The sequence below is a fragment of the Protopterus annectens genome, chromosome 6.part0 (assembly GCF_019279795.1).
Source record: "Protopterus annectens isolate FY-2018-M chromosome 6.part0, PAN1.0, whole genome shotgun sequence".
Lineage (NCBI taxonomy): Eukaryota > Metazoa > Chordata > Ceratodontiformes > Protopteridae > Protopterus > Protopterus annectens.
This window is the reverse complement of record NC_056737.1, coordinates 872,355,467-872,373,453: the sequence shown is the minus strand read 5'-3', so window position 1 is coordinate 872,373,453 and position 17,987 is coordinate 872,355,467. Positions and strand designations below refer to the sequence as shown.

The 17,987-nt window shown below is 42.6% G+C and overlaps 1 protein-coding gene across 1 annotated transcript in view; it reads left to right on the top strand.

Annotated features, from left to right (window-relative positions):
* The window catches only part of DYNC1H1 (dynein cytoplasmic 1 heavy chain 1), a 3,754,902-nt gene that overhangs the window by 2,895,989 nt on the left and 840,926 nt on the right, over nt 1-17,987 (top strand). The window contains exon 67 of the mRNA XM_044073590.1: nt 2,953-3,165. Within this exon, the coding sequence (XP_043929525.1) occupies nt 2,953-3,165 (213 nt within the window). The remainder of the gene's footprint in view (nt 1-2,952; nt 3,166-17,987) is intronic.

Here is a 17,987-nt window from a genome sequence, read left to right as displayed (position 1 = left end):
CTTCAAGGGAATTCCTGAATGTACTGGGGTACATGGCATCATGCATCCTAATGATTCCATTTGCAAAGTTAGACATGACGAAACTCCAGTGGTTTCTTTAAAAAAAAAAAAAAAAAAAAAAGTCTGGGAACAGCATTCCCATCCCCTAGAAATCCTGCTGCCCCTCCTTGCATGCCTGAAAAGAGAACTCCTATGGTGGAAGAACACCATGCAAAAGAGACCAGGAGTAAATTTAAGTCTTTCAAAAGCAGACAAGACTGTCACTATGGTCAGCTGAAGCATAGCTTGAGAGCCCACTTAGGTCCCCTGAAAGGTACAGGGCATTTGATCTCCATAGCAAAGGAATGTGCATATAAACCAAAAGGAGTTACTACCAGTTTACCTGGCCATAAAAACCTATCAGCAAAAATTAAGCCTAGGCATACTGCAAATCTGGACAAGACACCACAGTTATGTGGTACATAAACAAGTGAGAACTTTGTCCTACCCCTATGCAGTCTTGCTAGGAAATCTTGGATGCTGGCTGAAGAGGTAGATAGGGCTAATCCTCATAGCTTCTTGTATTCCAGACCAGAACAATACCATAGCAGATTCTGTAAACAGTGACCTTATAGACCCCATCAAATGGATGCTGAAAACAGGTGGTCTTGGATCTGACTATACGGTGGTGTATCCCCACAACAGACCTGTTCACCTCTGTCCACACCATGCAACTACAGACATTCTGATCCTGAAAACAACAGACAGGAATTTGAAAGATGGATGCATTCTTTTTCACATGAATAAACAGATTAATGTCTATTTTTCCCTTGCCTCTGATTCCCACAGTGCTAACAAATTGAGGTGAACAGACCTAGCATGATCCTATTTGGTCCCCTTGTGACTGAGACAACATTGGTTTTCCTCCCTTCTGACACTCAGCGAGGGGAGATTCCACGCAGTACTGCAGAAGATAGATCTCATCAGCCAAGTCAGGGGATCTGTCTGCCATCCCCACCTAACCACCTGGAGAATTGGCTTTTGACACCTAGGATGGCATCTTATCCCAAGGAGGTGCTCTTTATTGTAAGGGAGGCAAAAAAATCCAATACCAGGCAATCATACCTGGCAAAGTAGAACAGGTTTTCCACCTGGTGTCACAATAGAGACATTCACCCTACTCATGCAGACATCGGGTCAGTCTTGGAGTACCTGTCAGGCCTTTTTATGCTAGGCCTGTCCTTTTCCGGCATTAAGGTACATGCATCTGCAATTTCAGCATGCCTAAACAGTGCTCCACCTATCATTTCTCGCCTCCATATGAAACATTTTCTTAAAGGGGTGATTCACTTGAGACCACCCAGAAGGAACCCCATTCTGCCTTGGGATCTAAATTGTCTTAGAAAACTTTGCCTCCCTTTAAACCTGTAGTCACTTGCTTCTCTAATGATACTGCTACGGATGACCACTTTCCTTATGACTTCAACTAGTAGAATTTCTGAGTTACAAGTCCTCGTGTGTAAAGAACCTTTCACTGTCTTCCACAGGGATAGGGTTACTGTCAGAGCAAACCCAACCTTTATTCCTAAAGTGATGTCAGAATTTACTTTTAAGCAGGTTCTCCACCTGCCGGTTTTCTACCAAATCCACAGAGCAGGGCTAAGCAAGTCCTTCACACCCTGGATGTACACAGATCAAGTACTATATAGACGGGACAAAAACCCCTACTAGAGCAGAGCAATTGCTGGTGGCTTTTGCAGAGAGTAAATTTGGAAAACCTGTCCCCAACCAAAGCATCTCAAAATGGATAGCTGACTCAAGTTTTGTTGCTCACACCATGGAAAGGATTTATCTGGACATATTAAAGCCCACTCCACCAGACATCCTACTCTACCACTGCTTTCCTCAGAGTTCCCACCCATAGGCCATCCTAGAGGCAGCCACATGGAACTGAGTGCACACCTTCACAAGACTCTAACTTAGGCAATGCCTCCAGGTCTAGAGCAGGTTTTGCTTCTGCCATCCTGCAATATCTTATTTCCTGTGGTTGTACAGATAAACAATCATCCAATTTTTAGCTTTCGGAGTCCTCCCAAGAATCATTACTGAAATATTGACTATGAAGAACAGGGTACAGCTGTATCCCACTTAACATATAATTGCGAATATTTGAGAAGATCAGTGTTGCAGTACATATTCCCACCCTTCAACACCTGTACCTGCTAAAGTTTTTTCTTCTCCTTACTGGGTGCAAGGGGTCGACGAGTTCTCTGCAGATGGTCCTGTTATCTCCATCATCCTCTCTCTCTCTCCCATGATTTCCTTTTTCCCTCCGACATCTGGGGAGGTTGCGCTGTCCTCGGGCATCAGACTGCTTGTTCCCTGCTTTGAAAGACCTGATGATGACAAATGCCTTTCTTATACTGTGCCCTTCAGACTTTGATAATCAGACGTTTATCAGATAGGGATGATGCAGACACTCTGGAAAGTGGGCTGGTTGTGTGCTTCTGCTTGATGAGACCGAAGAATCAGTATTGATCTAATTGAACATCTACAGTTATGGTAAGTGGAACACACTTATACTTTATACCTCTTCCAGTCATCCAGAGAGACTGGTTTAAAGGTGTAACTTTTCCTCCTCAAAGCTTAACTTGCATTTGGTTGTCTTTGTCCAGGGGGAACTAGCATCCCTGTGATTTAGCCACTGTGGATGTCTTTCTCTCACTGTAACTCTGTGGCCATGCTTTTAAAATGTGGGAATTTGGAGGTCTAGGGTGGGGGCTGCATTATATTGTAGTGGTCAGAGTAGGTGCCCAACAGTTTTGTTGTATGCTAATTTTTACGTGCATCTAGTCTGACTATTGCAGAAGATGCAATAGTGGCTGAGATTGCACTGGCTCATTTATCTTACTGTAAGGTTGTATGGTGGACAATTTGTGAATGTTACAGTTTTTCTCTGATTTTATCCCCCAGGTAAACCGTAGCACAGCATTACTGAAAAGCTTGTCTGCTGAGCGTGAGAGATGGGAACAAACAAGTGAAACATTCAAGAATCAGATGTCTACTATTGCTGGTGACTGCCTGCTTTCTTCAGCTTTCATTGCATATGCAGGTTATTTTGATCAGCAGATGCGTCAGAACCTGTTTACTACATGGTCCCACCATCTACAGCAAGCCAACATTCAGGTAAAAAATTACTTAATTTTAGTAGTTCCTTACATTTCAAGTTGCTATTTATTTTTTCATATAGTTATTTCATATGTTTTCTTTTAAAATGGTCACCTTTTAGAGGGTTGAGTGCTGTTGTCCCAGTACTTAGTTAACTATACTGGAGTACCAGTCCTGCTTTGTTTTTTCAGAGTTTTGCCTTGTGACCAAAGTATGAATTCACATTTATACTTATTGAACAAATATAAAGTAGTATACAAAAGTAATAGCTGAGATGTGTGCAATACAGTGACTGAGAAAAGGCATATTTGTACAATACAAGTAAGTCTTCTGAAACGTATAAGTTATTTAGGGTCATTCCAAAACTAGCCAGCAGGAGAAATGTGAAGTGAGTGAACTGATGAATTGAACTTAGAATGCAGCATAACAATGGTTGCCTACCAGCTATGTCTGTGCACATTTTGAGAATTGCTACCAGACTTGGAATGGCCAAGCAGTATGGGTGGGACATGCACAGAGGGCTCTCTCAGGTTTTATTTTGGTAGGTTACAAACAACTCCAACCTTTATATCATGGGCAGCAGAGGCATAGCTGGTTCAGCTAGTAACCTGAGTTGTTCCCTCAAAGCTGCAACCCACCCCTTCAGGTCTTCTGCATACAAAGCCAGTACAGTGCCCAATCCCCACACTACACTCCCCTCCCCACCCCCAACAACTCTTCAGTTGAAAGTCTGCTCCTTCTACTAGCACACCAGTTAGGTGGCCAGATAACACACCTCCTCCATCCTGACGCTGGAGCCAGACAAGTCCTATTTCTACACCCTGCTCCCAACCCTCTTCCTCCCTCACATTTTAGTTGAAAATAAAATACATTTAGTTTTTCCATTTTAATTGTCGCAAACAGTAGCTACAGGTTATACCAGGCACAGAGCACTACAGCATTCAGGTTTTAGTATAAAAAAGATATTTTTTTTAACATAACTTTTGAACTTAATCTGCATGGAACACAACAGTGCTCAGGATTTAGTATTTAAAAAAAAATGAATTTTTTTAAACTGTGGCAAACTGCTTGCTACAATTTATACTCTGCACAAACCACTACGGCACTCAGGATTTACTTTAACAAAAAATAAAAAAAGAAAATTTTAAACTGTAGCAAACTGCTTGCTACAGTTTAGCCCACACAAGAGCTACAGCACTCAGTTTACCAGCTTTTAAAAGCCATCACACATTCAAGAATGATTGATTGGCTGTCCATGCCCCCATAACGTTGTGTGTGGGGCAGCTGCTCACTTTACTTTGCCTTAGCTACCTCTTCTGATAGGTGGCTTCTGCAGGCTGTGCAGTAATAGAATAATAGGAGCATAGTTGGGCTCAAAACTGTTGACTCAGTCTGTGTCCTTTCCAGATGACTTCCAAAGAGAGAGAGAGAGAGAGATAAAGACTGACAACTACCCTGTTTGGGAACCTTTTTTAATAGCTGGGTTGTGAGATACTGCTTAAATTTTCTGCAGTCAGTTTTTTTGGTATTGGATTTTACAGTACATTTTATTTCCAAGGTACGTGACATTTGCTTGAATAAGTTTACAGGTAATCATACCTGTGGAAGACAAATTCTGACCAAGGATTTTTGCAACAATTCTCCTGTGTGCAGGAAGCCCAAGTGGTCCAGCTGTGAACACTGCATCTTAAAGGGACAATCCCACTGTTTAAAATTAAGGCCCGAGTTAAGCTGACAGTAGTCATGCCCACTTTGACATATCACTTTCATTCTCACCCACAGTGCCATTTTGCTTTTAAATATCCTGTAAATCCACAGTTCGTCTTGTTTCAGCTCCCAAGATAAACTGAACTTTGGATTGGTGTTTCTCTCCAATTTACATTGGCTTGGGGAAATATGCACCCCAGCTCCTGGGTCATATTTAAATTAAAGAAAGCTGGGCCAGGGAAAAGGGATATCAGTGTTGCATCACTTATGCTTCCTACAGATGTACAAGCAGCCCACTTATAAAAAATAGTGCATTTGTCTAGTAGTATTGAGAAGTCAGCACATATCCAATTAGAAGCTGAAAAAGAAACAGAAGTGTGTGTCTGTAATACTCCAACCTTCTGTCACACACTTGCTTTCTTTGGAATTACTAGCAGGTCAGAAAGTCATGACACCAGGCTAGTATTCAAAAATCAGAATACAGTAAAACATGAAAGAGAAGTATTGATGTTCTTCGTGTTTCACTGTTGCAGTCATCACATTTGGGTTATCTGCTTGCAGGTTAGCCCTCAGTTGGCCTGATTATCAAAGTCTTGGGTCCTTTCGTCAGTTACTGTCTCATCTTCCATGACGTCAGATAGTCAGGGGTATAAAGCATGCAGCTGACACCATTACATCAGTCTTTCTTGCTGTGCAGTGCCCAAAGCAGAAGCAGTTCGCAAGTGCCGGTCGGCCGACTCCTGAAATTTTCGTTTTCGAGTTTCAGATCCAAAGTCTTCAACTAAGCTAAGTACCCCATTGGGGATCCTTTTTCTTGCTCTAAACTGATGTCAGTAAAAGTTAACAATTGTCTTTCTTAGTAAATCTCCACAGTTCCAATTGTAAATGTAATAAATCCAATACGCAATTTGAATGACAATAAAACACAATTTATTAAAACAAAAAACAACCAGTAAGCGCTTTCATTCACAAAGAACTTCTTCAGACCTGGTTGTCTCACACACACAATTCTCATTTATAGTTTGCTCAAGTCACATGACTCAAAACATTAGCAGTGTTTTAACCCTTTCTTGCATAACACTGCTTTAAAGTTTTCCATATCATTCATACCTGGATCTGAACCTGTGTTTAGCCTCACTTGCCAAGCATATTCTTTAGAGTTTAAATCCACTTCTGCATACCTTCTCGTGTCTGCATTTAAAACTTGGTCAGTAATGGTAAAACTAAAACCCACTTTAACTCTGTTATGACAGTTAACATGTCTTGCTAGGGCATTAGTTGCATCTATTTTTTTTTTCTGCCCTCAGGTGCGTATAAATTCTGTGATGGAAGTTACGTATAGTTCTTCCTATGTAGAATCCATTGCAAGAATTACATAATACTTAGGTACACAATGAATTTAGACTTGCAATTATAAATCCCCTTGATATTAATAGTAAAGTCCCGAACCTTTACTACTATTTTATTCCCCAGTACCAAAAACTTACAATAACTACAGTCTTCACATCTTGACACCCCATTATAAGTAATAGGAGTATTAAATGTTTTGGTTTCTAAAAAATCCTTAAGACTTTTCCCTCTTTTTGTGACAAAAATAGGACTCTCATATAAAAAAGCACCTAACTCTTGGAAATTCTTCAAAAATTTCCAATTATTTGTGATGATCTGCTTAATACTGTACATATCTACTGAATTTTCCAATGTACAATTCTGATTATAATCTACTCCTTCACTATTCCTTTCAACATCTTTCATTGTCCCCTTTCTTCCTCACGGCTTTAATTTTATCTGTTGCTTCACTTATTACCCCAATAATAGGGTAACCCCTGATTAATTTTTTTTTTTCTTAACATCTCACATTCTTCCAGAAAATACTCATCTTTGTCAGTGAGTCTACTTATTCTATCAAGCTGACCAAACACAATATTATTTTCAAGTTCACACTGTGCAAACTGCTATATTCCAAGTAGCTGTTACTCTGGACATCTTTTTTAAAAATTTTAACCAAGATGTTACCCCCCTTTCTTGTACACAGTCAGATCCAGGTAGTTCACACTAATTCTACTTCTATTAAAAGAAAACTGTAAGTAGCTTGTAACAGAATTTAAATATCCACAGAATTTCAACAATTCCGACTCATGTAACTAATGCCCTAGCAAGACATGTTGTTAATTGTCACAACAGTTAAAGTGGGTTTTAGTTTTACTGTTACTGGCCAAGTTTTAAATGCAGACGAGATGGGATGTAGAAGTGGATTTAAACTGGAAAGAATATGCTTGGCAAGTGAGGCTAAACACAGGTGCAGATCCAGGTATGAATGACATGGAAAACTTTAAAGCAGTGTTATGTAAGAAAGGGTTAAAACACTGCTAATGTTTTGGGTCATGTGACGTGTGCAAACTATAAATGTGAATTTTGTGTGTGACAACCAGGTCTGAAGACGTTCTTTGTGAATGAAAGCACTTACCGGTTGTTTTTTGTTTTAATAAATACTAAGTGTTTTATTGTCATTCGAATTGCGAATGGTATTTCTTGTGGAAAGCAAATACCTCATAAAGATTTTCATTCATACTGCATTCCTTGCCTAGGCCCAGACCACGACGTACCTCGCTGTCGGTTTTGTGCCGTATTCAAACCTCGTACTATTAGTAGGTTAATTTTTGCATCTAAATAATTTGGTATGCGGTTCAATTATCCAGAAATGGCTTTGGTAAGCCACACGACTACTGACATTCTGAAAAAATGCAAAGATAAAGACAGACAGACTGCATAGGTCCAAAGCTGCCAACGCTTCTCCTAAGCTAGTCGCCAGTTCACCGGTACTCAGTGAGGCGCTTTCGCAGCCCCTGATACCTGCTACTTCAGATTCGCAGGCCTCTACTGAGACCCTCCCGGTATGCCGGGAGATGCTTCTTCAACTGTGGAACCTGTGGATGTCTCTACCTTGGATGGGTCTAGAGCCGCTGTGCAGGCACAGGCTTCTGAGTGTGCATTCAGGCCTACTGACTTGCATATTAAACTGATGCCGTCTTCTTCTTCAAGGCCTAAAACTCTGTCCATGCCCAGAAAACCGACACTCAGACCGCATGGTCAGGCCCCTATGCCTAAAAAAACAAATAAGAATGGCTGAAGACCTTATTACTCTAATCAGGGGAAGACACCCTTCTCCCTCTAAGAGACCTAGGACTGATTTTCCTTCTGATTCTTCTGATCCGGATTCTGAAATTTCTGTTTTCTCTGATGACCAGGAATTTGCCCTTGTCTTCCTATGAGGATTCTGATGCAGAGGACTGCATTCCCTCTGCTTCCTCTCCAGAGGATTTCTCTTTTGGGGAAACCCTGCATACTCTTAAGGAACATTTCCGCTGGGAAAGCCAGGATTACCTGACTCTAAAAAGAGGATTAGGGAATTCTTACTCCTGCCTCAACACAGGCCTTTAGCTATCCCTCCTGTACTGGACTTTGTAGATGCCTTCTCGGAATCTACACTTTACCTCCTGCTCCCAAAAAACGTGATGGGTATTATAGGGTACCTGACTCTTGCAAGTTCCTCTTTAAAAATCCTACTGCTGATCCTGAGACCGTTTCACAGAGACCCAAGGGCATTAAGGCTACTACTGCCAAAAACCTACCCCCACTGATAGAGATTGCAAAGCACTGGATAGATGGGATAAGAAGGTATACACTTCTGCAACTTTGGCCATTAGGGCCTTAAACTGCCATCTTCATATGAAAGTATCAGCAGCATATTATTGGATTGCTTAAACAGAAAATGATGTTAATTCCTGACTGTGCTGAAAATAAAGAATTACAGGATTTAATGCATTCTGCTGAACAAGTTAGAAAACATACTTTGCAATGTGGTTTTGATTCATTAGAGGCATCTTGCAGGGCTGCTGTCATTAGGTCTATACTTAGAAGGCATGCTTGGCTTAAGGAGCAATCTTTGCCAGAACCTGTTAAAACTAAATTACTGGATGCTCCCTTATATCAAGACAGTCTGTTTGGCAACAAAGCAGAAGTAGTGCTTAAAAGATGGAGGAAAAAAGCTAAATATGTGCAAACTGTTAGATTTCCTGCAAGTACAGCCTCTCAGATTTAGTAGGTATTGGCCCTCTAAGAATTGGTCCTTTCTTGCTTCTTCCAGGCCTTCTCAGTCCAAACCCAGAACCAGCAGAACACGCAGGCTTCGGTCCCAAGGTACTCAAAGGCCTAAGCAGTGGGGGGCTCCCACTTCCAAGGCAGGGAGTAGTAAGACAGCCCCCTATGGTAAAATGTCTTAATGACTTGACTTTAAACCTTCCAAGCCCTGCTCAACTGACTGTTCCTTTAGGGGAAAAGATCGCCCTGCATGCAAAAAATTGGGACATCATTACCCAGGATAAATGGGTTTTAAATATAGCTTCCCAAGGATACAGATTCCATTTCCACTCCTTACCAACCCCTAACAGTTGGCCAGACCTACCCCCAAAGCAGTGGGCAGTGGGTCAAAAGCACGTTTTCTCACTTTTAAGCATCAGGGCTATTCAGCCTGTCCCAGAAGAAGAATGGGGACAAGGTTTCTACTCAAGACTTTTCCTGGCACCCAGAAAAGGCAATTCCTGGCGTCATATCATGGACCTGTCTATCCTAAACACATTTTTGGTAATCCCAAAATTCAAGAACTCTTCATCAGCTGCTTCCCATGCTAAGCACAAATGCCTGGTTGGCAACACTGGATTTAAAGGAAGCCTACCTGCACATCCCAATAAGGGAATCTTGGAGAAAGATACCTTTGCTAAAGAGCAGGCTACATGCAATATCAGTTCTCTGCACTGCCCTTTGGCTTATGCACTGCGTCCAGGGTATTCACAAAGTGCCTAGCTCCAGTCATTGCATTTTGCAGGCAAAGAAATATTCAAATATACCCATACCTGGACGATTGTCTAATTCAGGCAGAAAGCCAGGACATACTATTAAATCATCTGGCATTTGTAAAGAACTAAATTCTCTGAGGTACACTAAAACGAAAATAAATCACATCTTGTACCCTGCCAACAAATTGTATTCCTGGGAGCAAGTTCATTTGGCAGTCTACTTCAAACTACTGGCCACAAAGACCCAGCTGTCTGCAAGGAAAATACTGCAAGGCCTGGGGTTCATGGCCTCTTGCATTCTACTAATTCCATATGTAAGACTGCATGTGAGGAAACTACACTGGTATCCAAAAAGCCTATGGTGTCAAAATTCTCAGGATCTAGGATCAATGATTCCTATCATACCTTGTCTAAAGATAGAGTTCCTTTGGTGAGCAGAGGCCTGCCACTAAAACAAGGGACTGCCATTCACTCTACCCCCTGCTGCCCAAACCCTAACAGACGCATCAGACTTTGCATGGGGGGCTCACTTGGCTGGGCAGTGCATTCAGGGCAAATGGAACCCAAGTCAAATGCACCTGCATATCAATCAAAAAGAAATGTTAGCTGTACAGAATGTTCAGACAGCCTTCAAGGACCACATTCTTCCAGGACAATTATTAGTAAAGACAGACGACGCCACTGTTATGTGGTACATAAACAAGCAAGGGGGAACCCACTCATACCCTCTCTGCAGACTAGCCATGGCTCTGTGGAACACAGCCTTGAGCTACCAAGTGCACCTACAGGCTCAGTTCCTGCCAGGAAAGCTAAATACACTGACAGACGACCTAAGCTGAAATCTCATGGACCCACACGAGTGGAAACTGGAACCAAAAATATTCAACATGTTGAGAAACAAATGGGGGAGCCCAGAGATAGACCTGTTTGCCTCCCCTCAGAACTACCAATTCGACAAATTCTGCACAAGTACTTCCCACAAGCAAGCTTGGAAAGTGGATGCCCTGTCCTTCACCTGGAAGTTTATGCCTTTCCCCCTATGCCGCTCCTCTCCAAAGTGCTACTAAAGAACAAACAGGACAAACCAAGGACAATACTGATTGCACCAGGATGGCAATGCCAACACTGGTGTACCCCCTGTTGCACGGTGTGTCAATGCTGGCTCCATGGCACCTGCCTCGGACCCCTGCCCAGCTGTCCCAGCAGGAGGGCCAGATTCTGCACCCACAGCTTCAAACCCTGAACCTTGCTGCTTGGCTAATTGCATGATCTCTCCGTTACTATCCCTTAGTAAGCAAGTGATGGATGTCATTCTGGAGGCAAGGAGGCCTAGTACTAGAAAATCCTATGCTGAAAAATGGAAAAGATTCTGTTCTTGGAGCCAAACTCAGGGGATGGGCACAGCGGTGCACAATTTACCTCATATTCTTCAGTACTTAACTGAGATGCTTCACAAGGGCCTTTCCTTCCATCAAAAATCATGCCTCAGCCATTTCAGCACATTACAATACAGAGCCACCCCTCTTCTCTCACCCACTGCTGAAGCAATTCCTCAGAGGGGCCAAAAACTTAAGACCACCCAGGAGAGCCCCCCTACTCCAGCCTGGGACCTTAACTTTGTATTGGAAAAGCTCACTTTACCCCCCCCCCCCTTTGTGCCAGCTGCAAATGCAGAGTTGAAATTCCTTTCTTGGAAAACAACCTTCCTTCTAGCCATCACTTCAGCAAGAAGGGTGTCTGAATTACAGGTCCTCATGGCAGTGGAGCCTTTCATCATCTTTCATGCGGACAGGGTTTCCCTCAGAACCAATCTGTCCTTTTTGGCCAAGGTGGTATCCAGTGCGGCCCTTAATCAGTCCATTCATTTGCCAACCTTCTTTTCTAATCCACAGAACAAAGGGGAATGAATACTGCACTCCTTGGACGTGCACAGACAACTTAGATTTTACTTGGACAGGACTAAGCCTCTCCGGAAATCTTAACAGCTGCTGGTCGCATTTGCTGCAGGGGCAGAGGGGAAAGCCATTTCAAAGCAAACCATTTCTAAGAGGATAGGCCATTGCAATCATTTCTGCTATAAGCACCATGGAAATCCTACCCCGCAGGGGATAAGAGCACATTCAACCAGGGCTGCAGCTTCCTCTGCAGCCTTTCTCAGAGTTGTCCCTACCAGGGACATCCTAAAAGCTGCTACCTGGAGTTCTGTACATACCTTCACCAAGCATTAGCACTTGCCAATTATTTCTAAATCCAGAGCTGGTTTTGCCATTGCAGTCTTACATGGCCTTATTGCTGGTCCTAATGCTCCTAATGCTATCTAATTACCTGCTCCCATACTTAGCTTTGGGAATCTACCCAAATGTGATAACTGCAACAGTGAAATACAAAGAACATAGTGCAGTTGTGTACACTTACCATAAATGTAGATGTTCAAGTGTATTCACTATTGCAGTCCTGGTTACCATCCCTCCAGCCCCCCTGACTTCTATTGACTATACCTATTCTTGTTTACTATGCTTTAAGCTTTTTGGTGTATTTGCATTTTTGTTGGGGGTGTAACCTTGTATCTAATTGCTTCCCATTATGGGGGCAGCTGACATCTGGGGCAAGAAAAACTGATGTAATGGCGTCTGCTGCATGCTTTATACCCCTGACTACCTAACGTAATGGAAGATGAGACTGCAACCGACGCAGGACCCAAGACTTTGATAATCAGCCGGACTGAGGGCTACCTGCAAGCAGATAACCCAAATGAGATAACTGCAACAGTGAATACACTGTAACATCTACATTTATGGTAAGTGTACACAACTGTACTTTTCCACTACTGGTTGCCTGACTCAGATGCTTTCTATAGGTAGAAGCCATGTCAAAGTTGTTATTGCCAGGATTCATAATCACCACAGAATAAAATCTGAAATGAAATAAACAGAAAATTCTGTTTACTAATGTTTTAAAAGCCTTGCATTAATGATGTGCTTTCTAGAGTAGCAGCAGCAGTCAGGTCATAAAATGCCTGAAAGGCTACTTTTCTCTCTGGGTTAAATGCAGAGATTAAACTAATGAACGGCTCACAGGGAGAGCTGTTGTTAGTACAACTGCAATTTGAGATGGAGTTTGGCTTTGAAACTTTCTTCTGGCACTCTTCGCCACTCCCCTCAACCAAAGGTGCACATGCTTAGAAAGGCAAACTTGAAATGTAAACAAAGGCTGAATCAAAACAAAAAATCCCTGAGACTGTCCCTTTAACAAAGGTGACTGTTCTTCACTGGGATTGAAGTTTATGGCTTTAGTTTAAGGGATATCTGAGTGTCAGTCTACCAGGTGCATCTGAGAACAGTAGATGTTTCCAAAAACAGTATAGGTACCATTAAGATAGGCTGGCCCAAAAGATGAGATTTAAAAACAATATGAAGTTGATGGTAACCTCATAATTCTTGCATATCATACACAAGTTCCTTTCCCTTAAGGGTGCAAATATGCCCACCTGCAAAGTTTGGCCAAATCTACCCACAGCAGGACAGGGAAGAATCTTCAAACACCAATCTTTGCTGTCACCATAAAAACTAATGATTAATGTACTCGTACTACAGGACAAAGGATGTCACTGTCTAGCATTATCTGCATGACTGCCTCATTCAGGCTGCATCCCTCAAGGAGATCCAGGAGGCTCTGCAAACCACAACCCATTAGTTCCAGTCTCTAGAACTCTCTCTATATTTTCTAAACTCTACTTCCTTGCACAGGGCAAGTTTTATTTCTAAGGCACTGGTGGATACAGAAGAGCAGAAAGAATTCCTCTCTGAAGAAAAGATCCATTTCCATTGGGGCTTGGGATGTATGGTATATGATATATTGATGGCTTCTTTGGCAAGTCTTCGTATGGCTGAAATTGCAATTGTACCTTAGAAAATAGGTAGTAAAAGTATACCACATCATTGTATTGCCCCTTTGTTATTAAACTGCATCAGGAGCCCTTCTGGTGGACAGAATAAGTTTCTCTTAACCTGTGATACTCAGAATGGAACCAGGTTCTGATGCCCTTACAGTGGACAACTCAAAAATGTCCCTGAGCCTGTGCTTTAGATCTGAGAATGGAGGGAATTCTGGGGTAGGACATTCAGAAAGAATTATGTCAACATGAAATAATATATGCCTGTGATAAGTCATCAAAGCTTTCAAACTGATCTGGCAGCATGGAGCTTTGCAAATAGACTGACAATACCATGATAATGTAGTATATCAACAAGCAAGAGGGTACACTCTTGCATAATTATGCATGTTAGTAATGCAGGCATTGGAGTTAGCCCATGAGTCTGATCTGATCCTCGGAGCACTGTGCAACCCATCCCAGAGCAGTGCTTTGGAAGACCAGTTGAGCACACATCCACACGCGTGGATCCAGTGAATGGCTATTAATTAGAAATGTGTTCTTGGGGGTCTACTTCAAAACATTGAAATCGCCTATAACATCGAAACTCAAAACACTTGAGACCATAACATCGAAAAGCCAAAACAACGAAACCACAGGACACAAACTTTGCATCAAACGACTAAAAACTACAATGGAAATGTACATAACATCCCCTCCACCTATGACCACACCAAACTAAAATGCATTTTACTACGTTTTTTTCAGGGGGAAGCACCCCTGCAACACCCCCTGTAAATTAAATATACCAACTCCAAGATTGCACTACAGTGGAAAAAAGTTAATTTCCAGCCTCACTGTATCACGATCACCATACAGAATGTAAACATAATGTCTAAATCACTTACCTGTATAGCCTAAAACCACGTACAGATTGCAAAATAAAAAATTTTTTTCTCAGAACACTAACTTATGGTGATCATGTTACAGTGGGGTTAGGAAATTAACTTTTTTCCACTATAGTGCGATCTAGGAGTTGGTATATTTAATTTATGGGGATGGGGGCAGAGCTCCCTACATGGTGGGTGCAGGGGGGCTTGCCCCCCTGCAGAAACATAGTAAAAAGTATGTTTGTTTCTTTGTTGGTGTTATAGGTGGAGGAGATGTTATTTACATCTGCGTTGTTTCCTGTGTCATGACGCACACTTTGTGTTTTGAGTTTTCGTTGTTTTGGGTTTTCAGTGTTTTGGGTTTTTATGTTATGTTCTCATTGTTTTGAGGTTTCAGTGTTATAAGATTTCAATGTTTTGAAGTAGACCCGTTCTCTGATATAGCCCACAAGTGAGGTGTGATAGAAATAGGCAGTTTTGCTTCTCCAGAAGCAGACAACCAAGCAAACTTTGCACTAAGATGCCAGCATAAGGCCCCTGGGCAATAGATACCTTATCCATACCCAGGATAGATTTATTCTCATTCTGATAACTTTGCTCATTGAGTTATTATGAAATATTAGGGAAATGGTCAAAAATGCTACTTGATAACACCATTTTAGCCAGCAGAACATTGTTCTCCCTTCTGCTGAACCTGGCAAAGGAAGAATCAGCTGTTTCCTCAGTTTTTGGATTCCTTGACTCAGCAAGGAGTCTGATTCACCCCATGTTGCAGACACTGACTGTGGATGATTTAGCACTCATCAATTCCAGGCATACTTGCTCTAAGAAAGTGAGTTTGATGGAGGCTAGGAAACTCAACACAAGGAAATCTGACCTAGGAAAATGGAAAAGTTTTTCCCATCGGTTCCATATCAGAGGACTTGATGCAGATTTAGCACAGGTAGCTGTATTTTTCACCTACCCATTAGACCTGTATAAAATGAGTTTCTTATGCCTTTCTAATACTACATGCCTTGCCCATTTTTTGCTTATGTATTTCTGAATCTCCCTCTTTACTTGCCACTGAAACGGTTCTTAAGGGGGTCCTACATTTAAGACCACTGATAAAAGGGCTCCTCATAGTGAGACTTGAATTTTGTGCTTGAAAAACTCACCTTCTCAATTTGAACCAGCTGCATCCACTCCATTACAATTCTTATCTTGGAAGACTGCCCTCCTGTGATAGGATTGACCACGGCTAAGTAGAATTAATGATTGCAATGCGTCAAGTGCATGAAGGCCTTTTTAGTATTCCACAAGGACAAGGTCACACTTTGTACATACACAGTATGTCTGATTAAATGGATGTCCTCCTCTTCCTATGTTGCAGTATTCTGCATATGGGTTTTACCCTTCTAGTATTGCATGCATACGGCCAGTATCCAAAAGCTTTCAGTCTCTCCTAGGTGCGATAGACGTCCGGTCTAGCCGAGAGTACGTGGGCCATAAGTGACTGCACGCACCAGCCCTCAGAACTTTCCAGCCGCCGCTCGTACGCCAGGTGTTCCTGCTTTCGCTGATGACCGATTCAAGTTTCAAGCTAAGTACCCTGTTGGGGACCTTTTCAGTCTTCCTTTTTGTGTTGCTGCCTTTTCATGTCATCCAGAAAGGGGTAAATGTCAGTGCAGCCTTCAGATCCCCTCATAAAGACACCCACAATAAGTGTTTGTTCTGTCTTGGACAGTTCCACGATTATAATGCCTGCCCTGTTTGCCAGACTTTCATTCAGAAAACTTTGTGCAGTCATTTGCATGTGCTCAATTTGTACTAGAGAACCAACATCTGAAAAAACTTGCTTTGGGAATGGAGGGCTCATCGGATGTCACCTCTGAACTGCCTAAAAAGGCGGCCAGATTTTTGCGGCCTGTAACACTTGCTGAGCCTCTTACGACCAATCCACAACCTGTGGCCATCGGCCTGGTCTCAGGATCTGGACCCAGATCCTCTGCACCAGAGGTTGCAGGTACCTCTGAGAAAGTTGTACTACCAGTGGGCAAGAGCACATCCGCAGGGTCTATTCCGGCGATCGTTTTGGACCTCTGGGGGGGCCAACATGTTTATGGGAACTTTCAGATTCCTTGCCTCAGACTTTAATGCCTGCTCCTAAACAGGCGCCTGTTGGAACTCTCAAGAGGAGAGAAAAAAGGAAGTGCATCTCTCAGCTAGCAGAAAGTATTCCAGACTGGCAGGCCTTTAGCCAAAGCCTTTTCTCAGCTTTCATGGCCCTGAGGCCTACATCAGTTGCTTTTTCTCCTGCATCTTCTCCTCATGTCCTTGGTCCTAGGCCTCAACCTGCAGAGTTAGTTACTAGGGAAGAGGACATCTGTTCAGATTCCTCTGATGGTTCCCTCTCTCACAATTCACAGCTTTCTTCACCCTTGGGATATGGATCCCCAGAGGAAGGAATCTATAGACCCAGATTCCCCAGTTGAAGATTTGACCTTCTCCGAAACTATTTTAAAGTGAAGGAACACTTCAAATGGGAATCCACAAACATGTTTGAAGTACAAATGAGGCCCTATGACCTCATTCAGATGGAAACACCTAGACCTTCGGCCATTCCTCCTATACTGCCTGCCTTTTTAGATGCCTTTTCTTCTGCATCTCTCAACCTGGATTCGCATCCTCCTGCTCCTCGTAGAGCTGACAGACTGTGCAAAGTCCCAGATTCTGATAAGCACTTGATCAAGTGCCCTCCTGCAGATCCAGCTACCATTTCTGTCTCGCAGACAAAGCCTCTAAACTCCTGCCTACCACCACCATTCTTCCTGCTAACAAAGACGTCGAAACTATGGAAAGATTAGGCAAACAGATTTACACTTCATCATTCTTTGCATTTAGTGCTACTAATTACCAGACTCTTATGGTAATGTACACTGTCTCTTCTTGACTCTGCCACCAAACTGTTGGCGGACATTTCAGACTCCTCAGCCAAATCATCCATGTCTTCTCTACTGGCCCTCGTGTCCCAAGTCACCAGACATTCAATTAAATGCAGCTATGATGCTGCAGACTCCACAGCAAGGTCAGCAGCTTCAGCTTCTGCACTTCACAGATGCCCCTGGCTGTGCTTGCACCCCCTGCCAGATGATTTCAGAGCAAAGCTTAGTGATGCACCACTTGACAATGTCTTATTCGGCCCAAAAGTAGCAGACCTTTTCAAATCATTACAACAAAAAGGAAAAGAGATGCAGGATCTAAAACATCTGCTAGTTTCTCCTGTACCTAAATTTTACAGGAACTATCCTGCGAAAACTCAGTTTATCAGGAAAAACTTCAATCCTGCTCCTCCAGCTAGAGACAGACAAGCAAGAAAGAAAAATCTTTCAGCTAGAGCATCTTCCTCCTCTAGTCAAAGGACGCCCTTTCAGGACAGGGCAGGTAGTGTCTGACTACCTGACACTCTTGCCTCCCTTTCATCCCACTGTCTGCTCGCCTTTCCCATTGCCTTCCTGTTTGGATTCAATCACTTCA